The sequence below is a fragment of the Urocitellus parryii genome, chromosome 3, assembly GCF_045843805.1.
Source record: "Urocitellus parryii isolate mUroPar1 chromosome 3, mUroPar1.hap1, whole genome shotgun sequence".
Classification (NCBI taxonomy): domain Eukaryota; kingdom Metazoa; phylum Chordata; class Mammalia; order Rodentia; family Sciuridae; genus Urocitellus; species Urocitellus parryii.
This window is the reverse complement of record NC_135533.1, coordinates 16,527,384-16,543,560: the sequence shown is the minus strand read 5'-3', so window position 1 is coordinate 16,543,560 and position 16,177 is coordinate 16,527,384. Positions and strand designations below refer to the sequence as shown.

At 39.4% G+C, this 16,177-nt stretch overlaps 1 protein-coding gene across 2 annotated transcripts in view; it reads right to left on the bottom strand.

The window, feature by feature from the left end:
• Window positions 1-9,908: 9,908 nt before the first annotated feature.
• The window catches only part of Dgki (diacylglycerol kinase iota), a 414,620-nt gene continuing 408,351 nt past the window's right edge, over window positions 9,909-16,177 (bottom strand). For both annotated transcript variants that reach the window (XM_026398565.1, XM_026398566.1), the window contains 3 exons: window positions 15,699-15,735; window positions 13,516-13,615; window positions 9,909-10,025 (listed from right to left, as the gene is read on the bottom strand). In XM_026398565.1, the coding sequence (XP_026254350.1) occupies window positions 9,909-10,025; window positions 13,516-13,615; window positions 15,699-15,735 (254 nt within the window). The remainder of the gene's footprint in view (window positions 10,026-13,515; window positions 13,616-15,698; window positions 15,736-16,177) is intronic.

The following is a 16,177-nucleotide window of genomic DNA, read 5'->3' as shown; positions in this document are numbered from 1 at the left end:
AGAAAAAAGTGTCCAAAAAGTAACCGTAACTAGTTAATTTCTTTTTCAGAGATTAGTTCAGTCTCCCAAATTAATTCCATTGAAAATCTCTGTAGAGCAACACAGTGATCAAGTTTCTTTATATAAATAGGAAATGCAAGAAAATTAGGGAAAAATATTTTATGACTTTGTTACAAAAAACTCCATTCTTCCCTTTCCCCTCCCTCCCTCCCCACCCACCCTCCCTCCGCCTCATGCCTCATATTATCCGGATCCCACTCTACCTGGAAATAAAATGACCTCTTTCTACTGCCACAGCTGCTACATTTGGGGGATTCCACCTGCCAGCTGGCAGCTTTGCACAAAGCATGGCTCTGGGATGTGAAAGGGCAGAATCAGAAATCATGAAAGAGCCCTTTAAAATGTGACTGTAACTCTTCCTACAGATGTAGCCTTGGGGAGCGGCCCACCCATAGCCTAAGATACTCTGGAGGTGTAGGAACTATCTTCCACCCAGAAATCTGATAAAATTAAATATATTCATTCTGACGGGACTAAGATTGTCCCGTGGACCGTAATTCCTGACAGGCATGGTTTCCCTCACTTTCCATCAGCTGAGCCCATGTAATACTCAGATTCATGTTTGCCCACTTAATCACTCACAGTTTAAAAAAAAAAAAAAAAAAGCCAAGTCAGCATTTATGGCAGCTGATGAGAACCCTCACTATTCAAAGATGTGCTTGGCAGAATATCCTATTGCATTAGAATATCTTGTCTATAAAGTTCTAAGTGTCATTCCCTAAGACAGCAAGAGACTACTTTACCCAACCCACCTCAGGATGCCAGCAAGCATCAAAGTTCTAGTTACATTGGAAATTATGCACGCATGTCGTGAGCACCCCAATCCAACAAATGGAGTGGTGGAGAGGGTGGCAGATGAAAAAAATGTTAATTAAACCGAAAAGGTCAGGAACCATGTGGATTTATAATACAAGCTACGTAACTATCAAGGCTAGACGGTATCTTAAAATGTTAAATCTCAACAATATGTTTGTAAGAATCACCTATAAATTTGAAACAAACAAAAAATACAGTGAACTAACTTTGGGCTGCCATCTGTGTGTATGCTCTAAATTCTTTTCACAAGTAAAAACCATTTGTAAATATCTTTATGTTTATCAAGTTTAAGAGAAAAGGTTGTATTTAAACCCCCAAATAACAAATCTTTGAATTTTTAAGAAGTAAATATATTTAGATTTGTGGAAACACTCACTCAATTGTCCAGATTCTTCTCAAATTTGGTTGTGGACCCATACAAGTCTGTGGACAGCTCTAAGTTCCTGAGATCATTTGGGGCAACGCTCAACAAACAACCCAATCCTTTAAAAGTTCTTACATTAGCTGATCTGTTCTCCTATGTTCCAGACTTGATCTAATTCTTCTAAGTTACATAAGTTGAAAAACTTGCAACTAACACTCCTTGAAACCACTCTAAACATGTTTAATTGTTTTCTGCATTTTCAGAGTTTGATTTTCATGGGCATCAAATTTGCTGAGCGTGTATGTCATTTTTTTGAGTTGCTATGAGAATTAATAGTGTTAATAGGAGGGTCTTATTATTGTCCTACTCTTGAGAATTGTTTTTTTTTTCTTGAAATTCTGCTTTTCCTTTTCCTTCCCAAGCCACTCTGTGATCACATGATGATGAACTTTATGTGACCAACCATGGACAGAGTCGGCAAGGAGTCAGGCAAGAGAAAGAGGGGAGTGAAGTGAAAGAAGTTCTCTGATAGGACTGTACATATGAGCCCATTTCTTAAATTATCTGGAGTGAACTCTTTCTCCTGCTTGAAATCTGAACATTCACTCCTTACCATCATAGAAGTGAGGAAAGATGAGCAATTAAAACTGTAGTCCCCTTAAACAGAAATATTATAGAAACATTAGCCTAGTGATATGAGGTTCTGTCTTATTTAATAAAAAAAAGGTATAGAAAATGCCTTCCTGTCTCTTTATTACAGAAAATATACAAATCCTTAGTCCTTTCTCCAAGTCCCAATTCCAACTCTACACATCAAACAGAGGGGTACTAAGTAGAAAAAGGAACACTAAATCTCTTGTTTTCAGTAGAAACATCTTTTTCATATTTGGAGATTAACAAGCAATTGGCAAAATATGCATGTGTGTATGTGCATGTGTATGTGTGTGTGTGTGTGTGTGTGTGTGTGTGTGTGTGAGAGAGAGAGAGAGAGAGAGAGAGAGAGGTGTATAAGCAAAGCAAATTTTTAGGGAAATACATGCTTCCAAATGCTTTGGGATATCTTTTCAATGGCTGATGTTTTTGTAAAAATGCTTTCATTGCCATCTATTTGGCAGGTACCTGGGAGCAAATGAGCTTTAACTGCCCCAGTCTAAAATGATAGAGATCAAAATGTGGGAAATGCTGCAGATTTTTTAGTCCAACATCCCTCATGGTTATGGATTTGCTTTTACATGATCCCTGAGTTTGTTATTCAGTCTTTACTTAAATACTAGAAGAGTAGAAGGTATCAACTGTTTTTCAGAAAGCTATTTTGGGTTGAGGATGTAGCTCAGTGGTAGAGTGCTTGTCTATCATGTTAAGGCCCTGGGTTCCTCTCCAAAAAAGAAAAAAGAAAAAAAAAAAAACAACTTATGGGAAAACAAATCCTTACATAATAAAGCCACCTCCTTTTCATGTCCTTGTTCTGTTGTGTCCTTGTTTCATTCTAAAATTGCCCTACTGAACTTGAAATCTCAGAGTATTCTTTAACCTGTGTCCTCCAAACATTCATATTCCTAATTTTGTCTTCTTTCCAGGTCAAACATCTTTCTGCATATTCACCAGCCAATGCATAGGTGATCCTAGTAAAATATGAAAGTCAGAATTGCAAAATATTATCTTCTCCTTCCATTTCAAGTTCAGCATCATTTCCCATAGATGTCTCCGACCTCTTTGTATGTGATCACATGAGTGATGAACTTTGTGTGACCACCCATGAACAGAGCAATAGCATCTTGATTGATAGGGCCACTCTCAACACTTTTTGGTGCAGCATTCTGAAACAATTTCATTCCAATATCTTTTCAAGGAGGGAAAAGAGTATTCACGTTTTATAAACATTGAGAGTTAGAAATAAAGCAGAGGAGTCATAAACCTTCAGTGTGAACTTATCCTCATGAAATCGTTCATACAATCCATCCCTTTGACCTGCTTTTTTTTTTTCCTTGAAATATGTCTAGGCTGGCAAGACTCTCTCTGATAACAAAAGCTCTTGAATTTTTTATTTCACATTCTCCCTTGGTCCTAACCAACTTCTGCTGTGGGATCTTAGGTAGGAGTTTTTTTCATGGAGGAACATTTTTAGTATGGAAATCTGAACAGTGATGTAAAATATCATTGAAGGCAATGGTGGAGAATTGTGGACTTGGAAAGCCTCTCTTATAGGCATGTGAATCTGCAATTTCTAAAGACCTCAGTTCTGGCTGCAGTTCTCCTTTGCTATATGATCTATGCAAGTTGAATTCACTGCTTCAAGATTCAATTTATTCATCTAAATGTATTATCCATCTTCTGGGGTTGTATTGAAGCACAAAAGTGCCAAAAGGCATATTAAAATGCCAAACCACTAATTTTTTAAAAAAATTATGAAAATTGTTATTAAGAAATAATATAGATTGGTCGTTCAACTATTTTATGTTAAAAGCTATATATGTGTTTCATTAAAGAGTTGAGAAAGAAGATAGTCTCAGTTTGAGCCACTATCAGAGGCTCCCATTTCACATGCCATTTGGCTTTAGAGGTTGAAAGTTGGGAGAAAACCTAGATTATTACTTTTTTTCTTCTGTGGTTGTTTCCTTCTTTGTAATCGCCATGCTGGTAGCTGAAGCCAGGCGTTTTCCACAACTACCTCTCATTTACATTTACTTTGCTCCTAAATATCTTTTTAGACAGAATTTTCTTCTGTGGTTATATAAGGTTACTCTTAACTTTAAGAATATCAAATCACAGTGCTTCATATATATAACAAACAGTAAGACAGATTTCTAATAGAATTTTCCTTGAGAATGCCTAAGAATGTGTCAAGATTTATATAATGCTCCCAGAAGTATTTTGAATGAAGTTACAGCTTTTTGTATGGTTTCTTTTTTGCTAGCTCTTAAATTCATGCTTAGTGGTTGTAAACTTTTAAATGATAACTAAAGTTCATTTCCCCCAATATTTTAAAGCTTCTCATGTACAAAATGATGATTTAAAGATGAAAAATCAAGGTTTTCATGAAATTTTAAAATAAAATCCTGCCACTCAACAAAGACGTCTTTTTAAAAGATCATAACAGAAAATTACAGAATCTAAATCCATCCCTCTCAGATCCTATGTCCGGTCAGAACAATCTTAAAGATGGTCAAATACCCTCTGTTAAAATTCTCCCAGGGGCTGCTAGTTTAGAACTCTGTAAGGATGGCCACTGCATTATTTGGCAATTTTTAGCTCATTTCCTTTATATTTAATCAAGATCCAGTGCAAGTTCTGCTTCTTATTCCCAGTTTTGCCCTTAAGAGCTGGGATAAAGTAGTTTCAACCCTTACTTCAGACGAGTTCCTAAGTCTTATGTAAAATATTAGTTTCAAACACATTTTTAAGAACATTTTAAAACTCTTAAGAAAAAGGAAATGCAAAATGTCATTATTTCTTTCCTAGTTAATTTTGTTTTTATAAGCCTAAAACACTGTTGGCCAATACAAATACAGCTTATCCCTGAACTTCCAGGACATGCTAGGGGACCCTGGGTTTCTCCCACACAGCATTTTTCATATTGGAATTTGTCTCTTCCCCCTTGGCTGCCAACTCCAATAAATGCTGAGTTTGTCCATTGCATTCATTGTTTTTTCCTTCATGCGTGGTGCCTGCATCAGAGTAAGTGACAAATATTTTTTTAAATAAATGATTAAATACATGCGTGTGACTGATTTGTGAACATATAATTGCATGCATAAGGGAATATGTAAACAGACAAGGAATCTATCCATCATGGGCACACCATCTCATATTCAAGCTTCTACTTTAAAATAATTGATTTAATGCCCTAAGGATTATTCTGCTTTCTTTTGGGGACCAGTTTAATAAATCTCATGTCCTGGGAGAATAAGTTGTCCAATGCACTATTCCTTGCTTATTTCTTTTCTAGGTTTCCTATTAAACTATGAGAGACGGCCTAAAATCCATGGATGGCCATTAGAGCTACGACACATGTAGGACCCATGTGTCAAGGGGACATGTTGTCTGTACCACTGTGTGTGGAAGCAACAGCTATGATTGTGAGCTCTTACAGGACAAGACAGAAAGGTGCTGAGCCTCAGGGATTATGTCCCAGTATCAGGATTGTTGCAGGTTTATAGGATGACAAGGCCAATGGACATGTACTTGTCCTTTGGGCAACACGGATACTTGCCTTAAAAGGAAATTTCATTTAGAGCCCTTCTGATCATAATATCTGGCGAAGATTTTGGCAGGTGCGTGACAAAATTATTGTTGCAGCTGAGAAGCACTGAGGATTCAAAGGTGATTCTCCCGAGATGTGGGTAGAGGCTTTTTATATTAAATAAATGTTAAAGAGTAATCAGAGAGCTCATTTAATAGATGTTCTTCTATTTTTTTCCTAAAATGAACATAATTTAGTTAAGTAGAGCAATTAGTAGTTTTATGATGAGCCATTTTAACAAAGAACTATTTTTTTATTTTTAAATAGCATAATTAAATAAAATATCATGCTGTTCTTAGTGATTTCATTAGCTACTCCTACTGGAACACAAACTGGTCAGACTCCAGACCATATCCAAGTTACTCCCCTTTCTTGCCAATAGCTTGCCCTAATCAAATACCATTAGGCAACCTATGGAGAGATAGTCCTGTAAACTCAGCCTTATAAAGTGGAGTGTGCATCAAAGGAAAGATGCACACTCCACTATCTATTTGAGACCTTACAATAGCAAAGACCAGCCTCAGGGCTCAGGCAAGTTCTGTGTTTTGTGGACATCAACATAAATAATTGTCAGACTCTTGGTCATGGATTTTATGACACAGCCAATAGTAAACGTCACATGTAACTGTAGTGATGTGGTGACAAGAACTAAGCTCAGTCATGTTGGAAACAAAAAATAAATGAAAATTCTGTTACCTTCTCTCTCTTTGCCTGTTGGTGTCAACTGTACATACACGGATGACTGTCATGCTCTTCAATTGTTTTCTATTTTTAAATCTATGAAATATATGTAGGTGTGTGTATACACATATATATTCAAATAAATATATTTCTGAATGCATGTGTGAATTTGCATATGCATATATGAGTATGTGAACAGGGTGTTTATGATGTAACATACAGGTATCCATGTTTATCAGCGTTAACAGCGTTTCTCTCTGGGGACTGAGACAGAACACCAGTACAGAGGGACAGATGCCTTGACACAGCAGGGGATACCCCTCTGTGCTATTATAACTTCTTACAAACAGCAGGTGCTACTGTCATAAATAAAAAGAAATCTCAATATTGTTAATAAAATCAACTTGTCACAAAATGAAACTGTTGCCCCACATTTTCTAAGACATGAATATCTGGGGATTCTAGTAATTACATTTCAGAAATCATTTACTCAAGGGATTGCTACCAGGTCCAAATGAAAAGCAACTCCCTGTTGAGTACCTTAGAACACTCACAGATCTGCAGCAATTATGAAAGATATGCAGCAATGGAGCATAGAGGCTGTCCACCAGTCATGAGCAAGCTCACAGCCGGGCATTTACCAGCTAAATTCCATCTCAGAACTTGCAATAGTTTTCAGTCATGGCCTCTGTTGAAGTAACCAGAAATCTCAAAGCAAAATTCCAAGTTATGGTGCTTATTCCCTTCTTGGTTTAGCAATCCTGTTCTTTATCAAGTCCTTGAATATGACAAAGCCCAGCTTGATTGTGCTGTATTCCATTAATGGCGTAACACGGAAATATGAGGTTCCAAAAATGACTACCTTTAAGGTTATAGAACGTTGTCTTTGAATAATTCTCCATTTTCTATCCCTTCAGCAGCCTAATCTAGAAGTGGAATCACAGAGTGGGCAGTGCCACACACAAAGGATTAAACACAGGAATGTTGGCTAGCTAGGTGGCCACTTCTTGCAGAAGTGTCCCTGCAGGCTTTTTGTAATAGCATTTTTATAGGTACAGATTTTTGTCCAAGTTATGGAGACTTCAGACCAGGACCAGACTATTGGCTGGCCTGATGGCCCACTAAAGGGGGTACAAAATACCTAAGCTGAGAGGGAAATTCGTAGACCATATGGCTTTAGCTCTTTCTAAAGCCCAAACTGTCACACACAGCAACCAAATTAAAACAAAAAAATTGCCACAGGAGGTAGATTCCATATTGAAGCCAGTAAATATGTGGCTGTTCTGCTCACTTTTTTTTTAAACCCCAAATCCTGGAGGTGTTTGCTTTTTCAAAGAGATAGCTCACATAGTGCTCCCCATCAATGTTGTAGGACTCTAATGCTTTTTTTTTTTTTTTTAACAGTTTCCAGATGCACCAGGACCCTTCCAGTAGTCAGTACTTCATCAGTCTTCATACCAGGGGTTTATTTGTGTCTTCCATTGGAGCTGTTTGAATTGGCCCATGGCCACCTGTGCCCTAAATTTTCTCTGGGATGCTTTAAAGCACTCACAGAGAAATCTGAGATGGTAACTGATGAAAATGGAGTCCTTTATCCCAACAGTGGCAGCTGGGTAACTGACTGCCTGGCCAAATGTCTGGCTCAATCCAGGGAATGGAAGGCACCATTCAAAGCCAGATACCAGTCTGTTTTAAGGATTATATTATATTTCTGTCATCACAATGTTTCCTTGACAGTCCCACCAACTGAAACACTCCCTGCAGAAGCCCAGTAATTAAACTCTCCTGGAGCATATATTTTCCCCCCCAGCTTCTGGAAACAATCTACTGCAACCCCTCCTTCTCTGACTGTAAAATCCAAGAGAGAGTTCCAGGTCTGAGGCTGATAGATGGAAATGGATTACTCATAGCCAACCCATTCTCCCACAGTTGGAAACGATGCCAACCATTTGGTTTTGAAGTGACTAAGGAGAAACTGTGCTAAATAAAATTCCCATCCACTGACAGGCTGTTCTGAACGAATACAGTATATTACATCCATACTTTAAAAATGATGATTTGGGACCAAGATGTGATTCAGACAAATAATGTGTCACCACTGGCCCTTCACGTTAGAGAAATGATCATTAATGGTCACATGCAGAAACACTAGGGGAGCGTTTGGTTGTGTCCAGGAACAAAAGGAGGAAGCTCAGAAGATACCAGATTTAGCCAAAATAAAACCCTTGGACACCTGCGTTTATTTTTGACTCACACCCAACTCAAGTAGATATTTGGACAGAAAGTTAGAAGACTTTTTCTCCTGATATTTTAGTTATCACAGAGTCCCCCACTACCAGACATTTCTGGCTAGACTCCCACATTGCCACAGCACCAAGAACTGCCTGCAGAGAAAGAAATATATTAGACTACCCCATACTTGGAAATAGGGTTCTCAGCTATGAGCTCAGAACCTGACAAGCAACAAATGAAGCATCCATCAGAAAGAGCCAGGCATTCTTGGAATCTGGCAGTGGGTGGGATTCCTTAAACAAGGCTTTGTCCTTGGGTCAAGACTTCCTGGAAATCATGAAAATGAACCCTAGAAGGAAAACCTTAAATGGACCCCCTCTTACCGCTGGATCCTAGAGTCTATGTTATTAGCTTCTGTGCAACATTCCTATGACTGTTTTCTTGCTCCAGTGTGTTATCGTGACATATGTTGCTACTTCTGCTTTCGCTGTCCCCCCACCCCAAGTCCATTAGGTTGCTTTCTATTATCACTCAAGAAAGACTAGAACTAAACGTTGTTAGAGTGCTCCATTTCCTGTAACCACAGTTCCCACATGGTTTTCTGCCCTGCAATTTAAACAGCACTTGAAATTGAGTGGTTCTGCAAACTAGCTATGGGCCTTTGTTTAATCCTTTGCTCATCTCTATTGCAGCAAAAGGCAAAGATGGCTACACATAGGCAGTACGGAGCTGTACAAACAGCCCAAGCTGAACCCGTCCTGCACGGCTATCGGCAAACAGCCCAGCTGCCTGGGCCGACCCCTGGGTGACCTCTCTGAGGTACCTCTGAGCACAGACAGCTCCCATGCCACCTCACCAGGCCTCAGAGATTAGCCCACAAGTTGACGTTATCCATGTGGCACTTTCCAGCTCCTATAGGATGAAACAGGAGGGGGAAGGGGAGGGCATGCAAAGAGTCACTAAGTAGTCTCGGTATCTTTAGTCTTGGAAATGGAAGTGGTTTTATAGTAATATTTCTGCAGAACAGCCAGAGGGGTTTTAAAAGACCTTCAGACAATCTTGTGGTCTTCAAAGACTGCATGGAAGGAAAGAGAAGAGATATCATATTTTTTTAAGTTGATGGTAATTACAGTAGAATTGTGTGGGACGGGGAAAAGATGGAAATGCATGGGGGAGGAGGGAGCAGTGCCTTTTATACAAACATCCTTTGAATCTGTAAAATAAATTATACAGGTGAACACAGAAGTTCATGCTACTTGCTGGAAGCAATAAGGATCAAATTTTGTGGAACTTGCATTCCACAAATCTCCAGGTAGCCTGCCTCCTTCTCCCTGGGCTATCACGTTCTGTTGTACATCTTGGTAGCCCTTAAAAACTGGTGGCATGGTCTCAGATAGATTCTTGCAGGAGACAGACAGATACATGGATTCCATCAGCTTCTTCCAGGGGAGCTGCCCAGCTGCCAGCAGGGCACAGGTGATTTGCTCACTCATCCTCTTGGCCCATCTACCAGGGTCAAACAGCAGTTTCCAGGTCCTCATGGCCAAGGATCTTATAGTTTTGGCGGCTTTCGAGGTAAGCAGCCAACTCTGGGTCCCCAGCCTGCTGTGCTCTGTCTTGAGGCGTCTTACCCTAGAGGTAGCAGCGAGAAGGAGAGAGACACAAACACTTGGAGTGAGACAAAATGCATATGTTATCAGAGAAACAGAGCTCCCCCTCCACCCGGGGTGGGAGGGGGTTACTCACTAATAAGGATCTTCCCATGTTTGCCCTGTTCCAGTTTACAAGACACTTTCAAATCTATTATCTTCTCATGAGCATTATATCCAACATGTGAGATTGGCAAGTTAAAGAGTTTATCACTTTTGAGAGGTTAAACCTCGGAAAACAGAAGTCTGCAGAGTTTTACAGAGAGAGAAACAGAGAGAGTGGCCCAGTGACTGTAGGGACACAGACCCTTTTTAGAAAGCAGCATTAAAAAACAGGAAGTGAGCACTCTTATTTCTAGTTTAGATTCTATTAAACTCTAGGAACTGACATGCTGAAGCTGAGAGGAAGGGCTACTCACAAGTAATCTGAAAGGTTTTCTTTGCTGGTTTCAGTCTTCAGTTAAGTTCTGCCCAATTTATAATTAACTACCTGAATTGCTTCAAAATGAATTGATTTCTGAATGTAAAATGATGGATATTGATTAAGGGAATCTTGGAAAAGTAAAAAAAAAAAAGCATAAATAATAAAATAAAAATCACCAATCATTGCACTAAAATAGGAAAACCAGTTTCCATCTTCCATAAGTTATTTTTATCATTTTCTATACCTCTATGCATAATTTTCTTTATAAAAATAAAACCACACTTTACCTATATGCTGTTATATAACTTTTTTCACTTAATAATACATCATGATTTTATGTCATTACATCTTCAAAATATTTTAAATTATTACATAATTTCTTATAGCCTACTATAATGCTTTTTGTATATCTGTATATATACACCAAGCATTTGTATTTATGTTTGCATTTTTTTGTACCAATAATAATAAGAATAATAATCAGTAAAGAGTTTCATCTTTGTCTTCATCTCAGGTACCCCAGTGAGTACCGCAGGCCTCACTCAACCTGCTCCAAGTAGCATACAAAGGTATGTAAGTAGAGGATTTAAGAACAGCAATGATGGCTCAGGAATCATTCTAAAACTTTAGAATTTAGCATTTAACCACTAGCTTAAGGTTCCCATAGTAATTCCTGTTCCATTTAGTGGGACTCCAAATTGATTTTTAAGGAACTTTTCTCTAATAAGAGAAATTCCTGAGACATTGCTTCTTCCAAAATAATTCTAGGAGAAGATCAAGTTGTAATTATCATGTTCAGTGTTCTAGAACTATGTTCTAGCATTAAGTTACAGAATGCCTAAATTAAAGATCCTTAAAAGGAATGAAGCAGAGCTGTATTACTTACCCTAGAACATAAATAATGTGGAGTGAAAACTCATGTTATACAATATGGCATATATAGTATCACTTCACCCAATTTAAAAGAAATGGAGGAAAAATAGACAGACATATAAAGAGAGATCACTAAAAGTTTTATTGGATTCGGGTCTAGGTTGTGGGATCCTTAGTGATTTTTGCTTTTGGGGTGTGTGTGTGTGTGTGTGTGTGTGTGTGTGTGTGTTTTCTATAGTATTAGTTTTCTGTGTGAGAATGTTCTATATTTATAGTCATAAAAATAATGAAGTTATTTGCATTTTTAAAAAGCACACATATACAAGACACAAAATTAGAAGAAATCCCAGAGAACCTTGAGTCCACTTAACTGATGAAGAAAATAGAAAAATAAAAAGGGCTACCTGCTCACAGGCCAAGTCTCCTGAGTCCCAGTTTGTCCTTTATTTCATGTGTCTCCTATCTTTTCTTTTTTAATAATTAAGTAGAAACTAGCCTTACTTGTGTGATAGATGGGCAGCTAACCTGCGTGTTCTGAGTGGCTCTAGGCCAACCCCACCCAACAGGGACTGGTCTAATCCTGCCTACAATGTGCGTGCTCCTCAGGTAGGTTAACCATCAAAGCCTCTGATACAAAGGTCATCTGGAGAGAGTATCCTATTGAGCAATTATCTGCCATTTGAAATAACATACTGAATTGGCTAGCCAGATGAGTAACTGACCAGCTAGAAACCGGGACACAGCTCAAGTGTATTTGAAATGCTTAAAGCAGAATTGATGCAGCAAGAGGGCAAGAATGCTGGTGTGTTGCCAGGGAACTGCAGGATTCCTAACAACCCAACCAGCTCAGAAAGGAAAGAGGTCTACTCAGGAGACTGTTATTTCACAATGCCTGCTGAAGTCTGAGCCATTTCTAGGGCAAAAACTGCACATATGCAGTCTCTTTACTTATAGTCTAGTGGAGCTGAAATCATTGATTAAACTTCTAAGTTAAATATGTGTCATGGCTACAGTTAGTTATTCAAAATCCAAATTACTCAGTGCTTGCTTAATGAAAGCCTCATCTATACATTAAAATTCTTCTCTGCAACTCTAGGGTAAGTGGTTGGCCATTCCTTGGAGTCTACCCAGGGTACTTTAAAACTCTCAGAGCTTATCAGGATTCTTTATAGGGTTGATCTTCTGTAGATACACCACCCCCCAGGCTCAGTCCAAGTTCAACTCTATTAAACTTCAATTGCACCTTTACTTCATCTCTCCACCCTTTCTCTTTGGTGTTCTCACTACCTTCAAGATACCCATACACTCTAAATCCAGATTTATATAATTTTGGCTGCAAAGAAATCCATCACATTTCAAGCTACACTGCCTCAGGGTGAGGCAACAAAACAGATTATACAAACTAAGCATGAAAACCAACTTTGTTGTCACGTCATCCTTCTGGGAAAGTAGGGTATTCTGTCGCCAAATGAAAAAAGCCAATCTGCTAAAACAACAACTCTTTGAATGTTCAAAGAGGAAGTCCAAGGGCACACTCAACTTCCTTTAAGTTTCAGTTTCTGTACCAACAGAAACTATCTAATTTCTAGATTAACTTTTAGGGAATACTATAAAGCCACAAATGGAAAGAAATTTTCAAAAATGAAAGAAAAATAGAGAGCCTCAGAAATACAGCAGATTTAAGACTGTAACCATCTCAAAGCTGGGAACCAAGCTCCAAAGAGCCAACAGGTAATCACTTTGGCATCCATGTAAGGAGCCACATAAAGAACAGATTTTAAATGGCATCGGATTCAGTACTGAAAGAGAAATCCCCAAGGAACTTCTCATTATCCAGGCCCAGGTTTTTGAACATAGTCCTGACCCCTTTCCTGGGGCTTTGGATCTCTCCTCCCCACAATTTGCCTGCTGGAGTTCAACTAACAACCCCCAGGTCCCAAGGCCAGCACGTTGAGAGGTTTATAAAGTGCCACAGGCCAGCAACACCCGCCCTTTGTGCTTATGCATTTAAAATGCACTTTCTCTAAAGGAAACACTCTATTTTTTCCTCCTTTTTCCAAAGCCCCAGGCACTTCCATAAGCACAGAAAGGATGCCTGTGCTAGGGGCTCCAGCGAAGGCGACAGTGGCCATGATCCCAAGGGAGGGAGGATGTTTGCACTCGCTCATCCAGTTACCTTGGAGTCCGTCTTTCTCAGAGATGCTCCTGCATCCACCAGAAGCTGGCACACAGCCCGGTTCCGCTGGCAGGCAGCCTTATGCAGTGCAGTCTCACCCCTAAATCAAAGATGAAATGGAAAGCACTCATAAAGGCGTTGGGGACAGGCTTGGGGGTGGAGTGGGGACAGAATGGTGAAGGGAATTATCCTACCCCCTACCATGCTGCTGCTGTCCTGTGCTCCTCAGCCTTTTCCCCTGAGGGCAGCTGAGATCAGGACTGTGGGAAGTTCCTGGGAAGGTGATGGAGGGGGTGTCTAAAACTTGACTTTCTCGTTGATTGACCATCATATCATATCTAGCCCCAGCCTCTTTTCTAAACATTATTGGTTAACTAGGCTTAGTGATTTTTTGTTTGTTAGTTTTTTAAAATTTTCTATACTGCTTGACTTAGCATATGCTTGATGGCGTTATCAAATAGTTCATAGCAGCACAATTCACAATAGCTAGACTGTGGAACCAACCTAGATGCCCTTCAATAGATGAATGGATAAAAAAAAAATGTGGCATTTATACACAATGGAGTATTACTCTGCACTAAAAAATGACAAAATCATGGAATTTGCATGGAAATGGATGGCACTAGAGCAGATTATGCTAAGTGAAGCTAGCCAATCCCTAAAAAACAAATGCCAAATGTCATCTTTGATCTAAGGAGAGCAACTAAGAACAGAATAGGGAGGAAGAGCATGAGAAGAAGATCACCATTAAACGGGGTTGAGAGCGGGGAGGGAAAGAGAGAGAGAAGGGAAATTGCATGGTAAAGGAAGGAGACCCTCTTTTGTTATACAAAATTACATATAAGAGGAAGTGAGGGGAAAGGGAAAAAAAACAAGAGAAAGAAATGAATTACAGTAGGTGGGGTAGAGAGAGAAGATGGGAGGAGAGAGGAGGGGAGGGGAGGGGGGATAGTAGAGGATAGGAAGGGCAGCAGAATACAACAGACACTAGTATGGCAGTATGTAAAAAAGTGGATGTGGAACCGATGTGAATCTGCAATATGTATATGGGGTAAAAATGGGAGTTCATAATCTGCTTGAATCAAATGTATGAAATATGATATGTCAAGAGCTTTGTAATATTTTGAACAACTAATAATAAAAAATAAAATAAAAAGAATAATTGCATAGATTTGTCTGCACACCAAAATAATTCCCTCTGTGTCTCTGTTTGGGCAGAGCATGAAAGGTACTGGGTGGAGTGCGCAGGGAGCAGCATGAAAGGCCACCACTTTTCTGTGGCATCTCAGAATACTTGATTGACTCTACTTGGCCTTCAAAAGAAGATCTCCAGAAAACTCGACTTGAAAGAACCAGATTGGCCTCCGCTCTGCTCAGGCCACTTTGGGTTCTGTGTGAGTGGCGGGCAGAAGGAGGGGCAGCCTCAGAGGGTATGTGGGAGGCTCAGTGAGACTTTCAGGGGCCCAAGATCTCCAAGCAGGAAGCAGGCCTAAGACCAGCCTCTGGGAGGGCATAGTGATCGACTTGTTTCCATCTGTGAAAGGCAGTCTAGGGAGGAATAGATTCCCATTCTGAGTTCCAAAGTAAAAAGATGCTTAATGCCATAGAGTTTCATTAAAAAAAAAAAAAATCAAATGCAACCCATAGAAAAGGCAAACTGGGGCTAGTGGCAGCAGAACTCACAACAGTGCCACAGGGACATGCTGTGTACCAGCTCTACAGAGCAATGGTGGCTTCTAGTAACTCCCAGCTGAAACCCCGCCCCCTGGCCCTCCATTCTAGTCAACCCCACTTTTGCTCTCTACCTATTTAGCTGCTCATCAACTAATTCTCTCCAATCCCACTCATCTTTATTCTACCAGGTTTATATAGAGAGAGGTAAATGTATCTATTGACGATTCTCAGCAGTTCCAGATGCTCCCATGTGAAAATATCTTGTTTCTAGGAAGCTCTCATTGATGACTAGCATTGTCTGTGCATGTAGTCATGGTGACATATCATCAATTTTTATCATAAAATTTTTTATTCAGATTAGCCCTGCCTGCACAGTTATAAATACACTTGATAGTGGATTTTTAATCAATGAAATTAAAATGACCTCATAGGCCTTATAGATTTTAGTCTTCTCCTAGAAATGTTCTGAAGAAAATAATCTAGACTATGCAATGAAAGGCAACACTCACGTTTCACTGTCTGCCATGTCCAATAGTTCAGAAGGTCCTAGACAAGAAGAAAGCAAGACGCCCATCAAAAATAAGCTGCAAACTAAACATTAACAGAGAAACTATAATCACAGAATTAAAATGCCATAGAAAGGTGAATTTTAAAGGAGTCATTTAGTGATAGGAAGAATAAGACAAAAAGAAAACAAACAAACAAAAAAAGAATTCTTCTACCTCTTGATCACTGATCTCCCAATCAATCCCTTATCCTTCAGCCTGGAGCCCCCTTTCCTACACAAAGTCCCCTAGGACTCCACTGCACATATTGCATCAAACACCCTGCCTATGTGACCTCTCTTTTCACATGCTGACCCTGTGGCTCATACTTGAGCTGGGAAGTACGACTTATCATCTAACTTGGGACCATCCAAGGTCAATGGGGATATGGCATTACTTTACTAAGCACGAGACTTGAGTAAGTATTTTCAAACTACCTACTG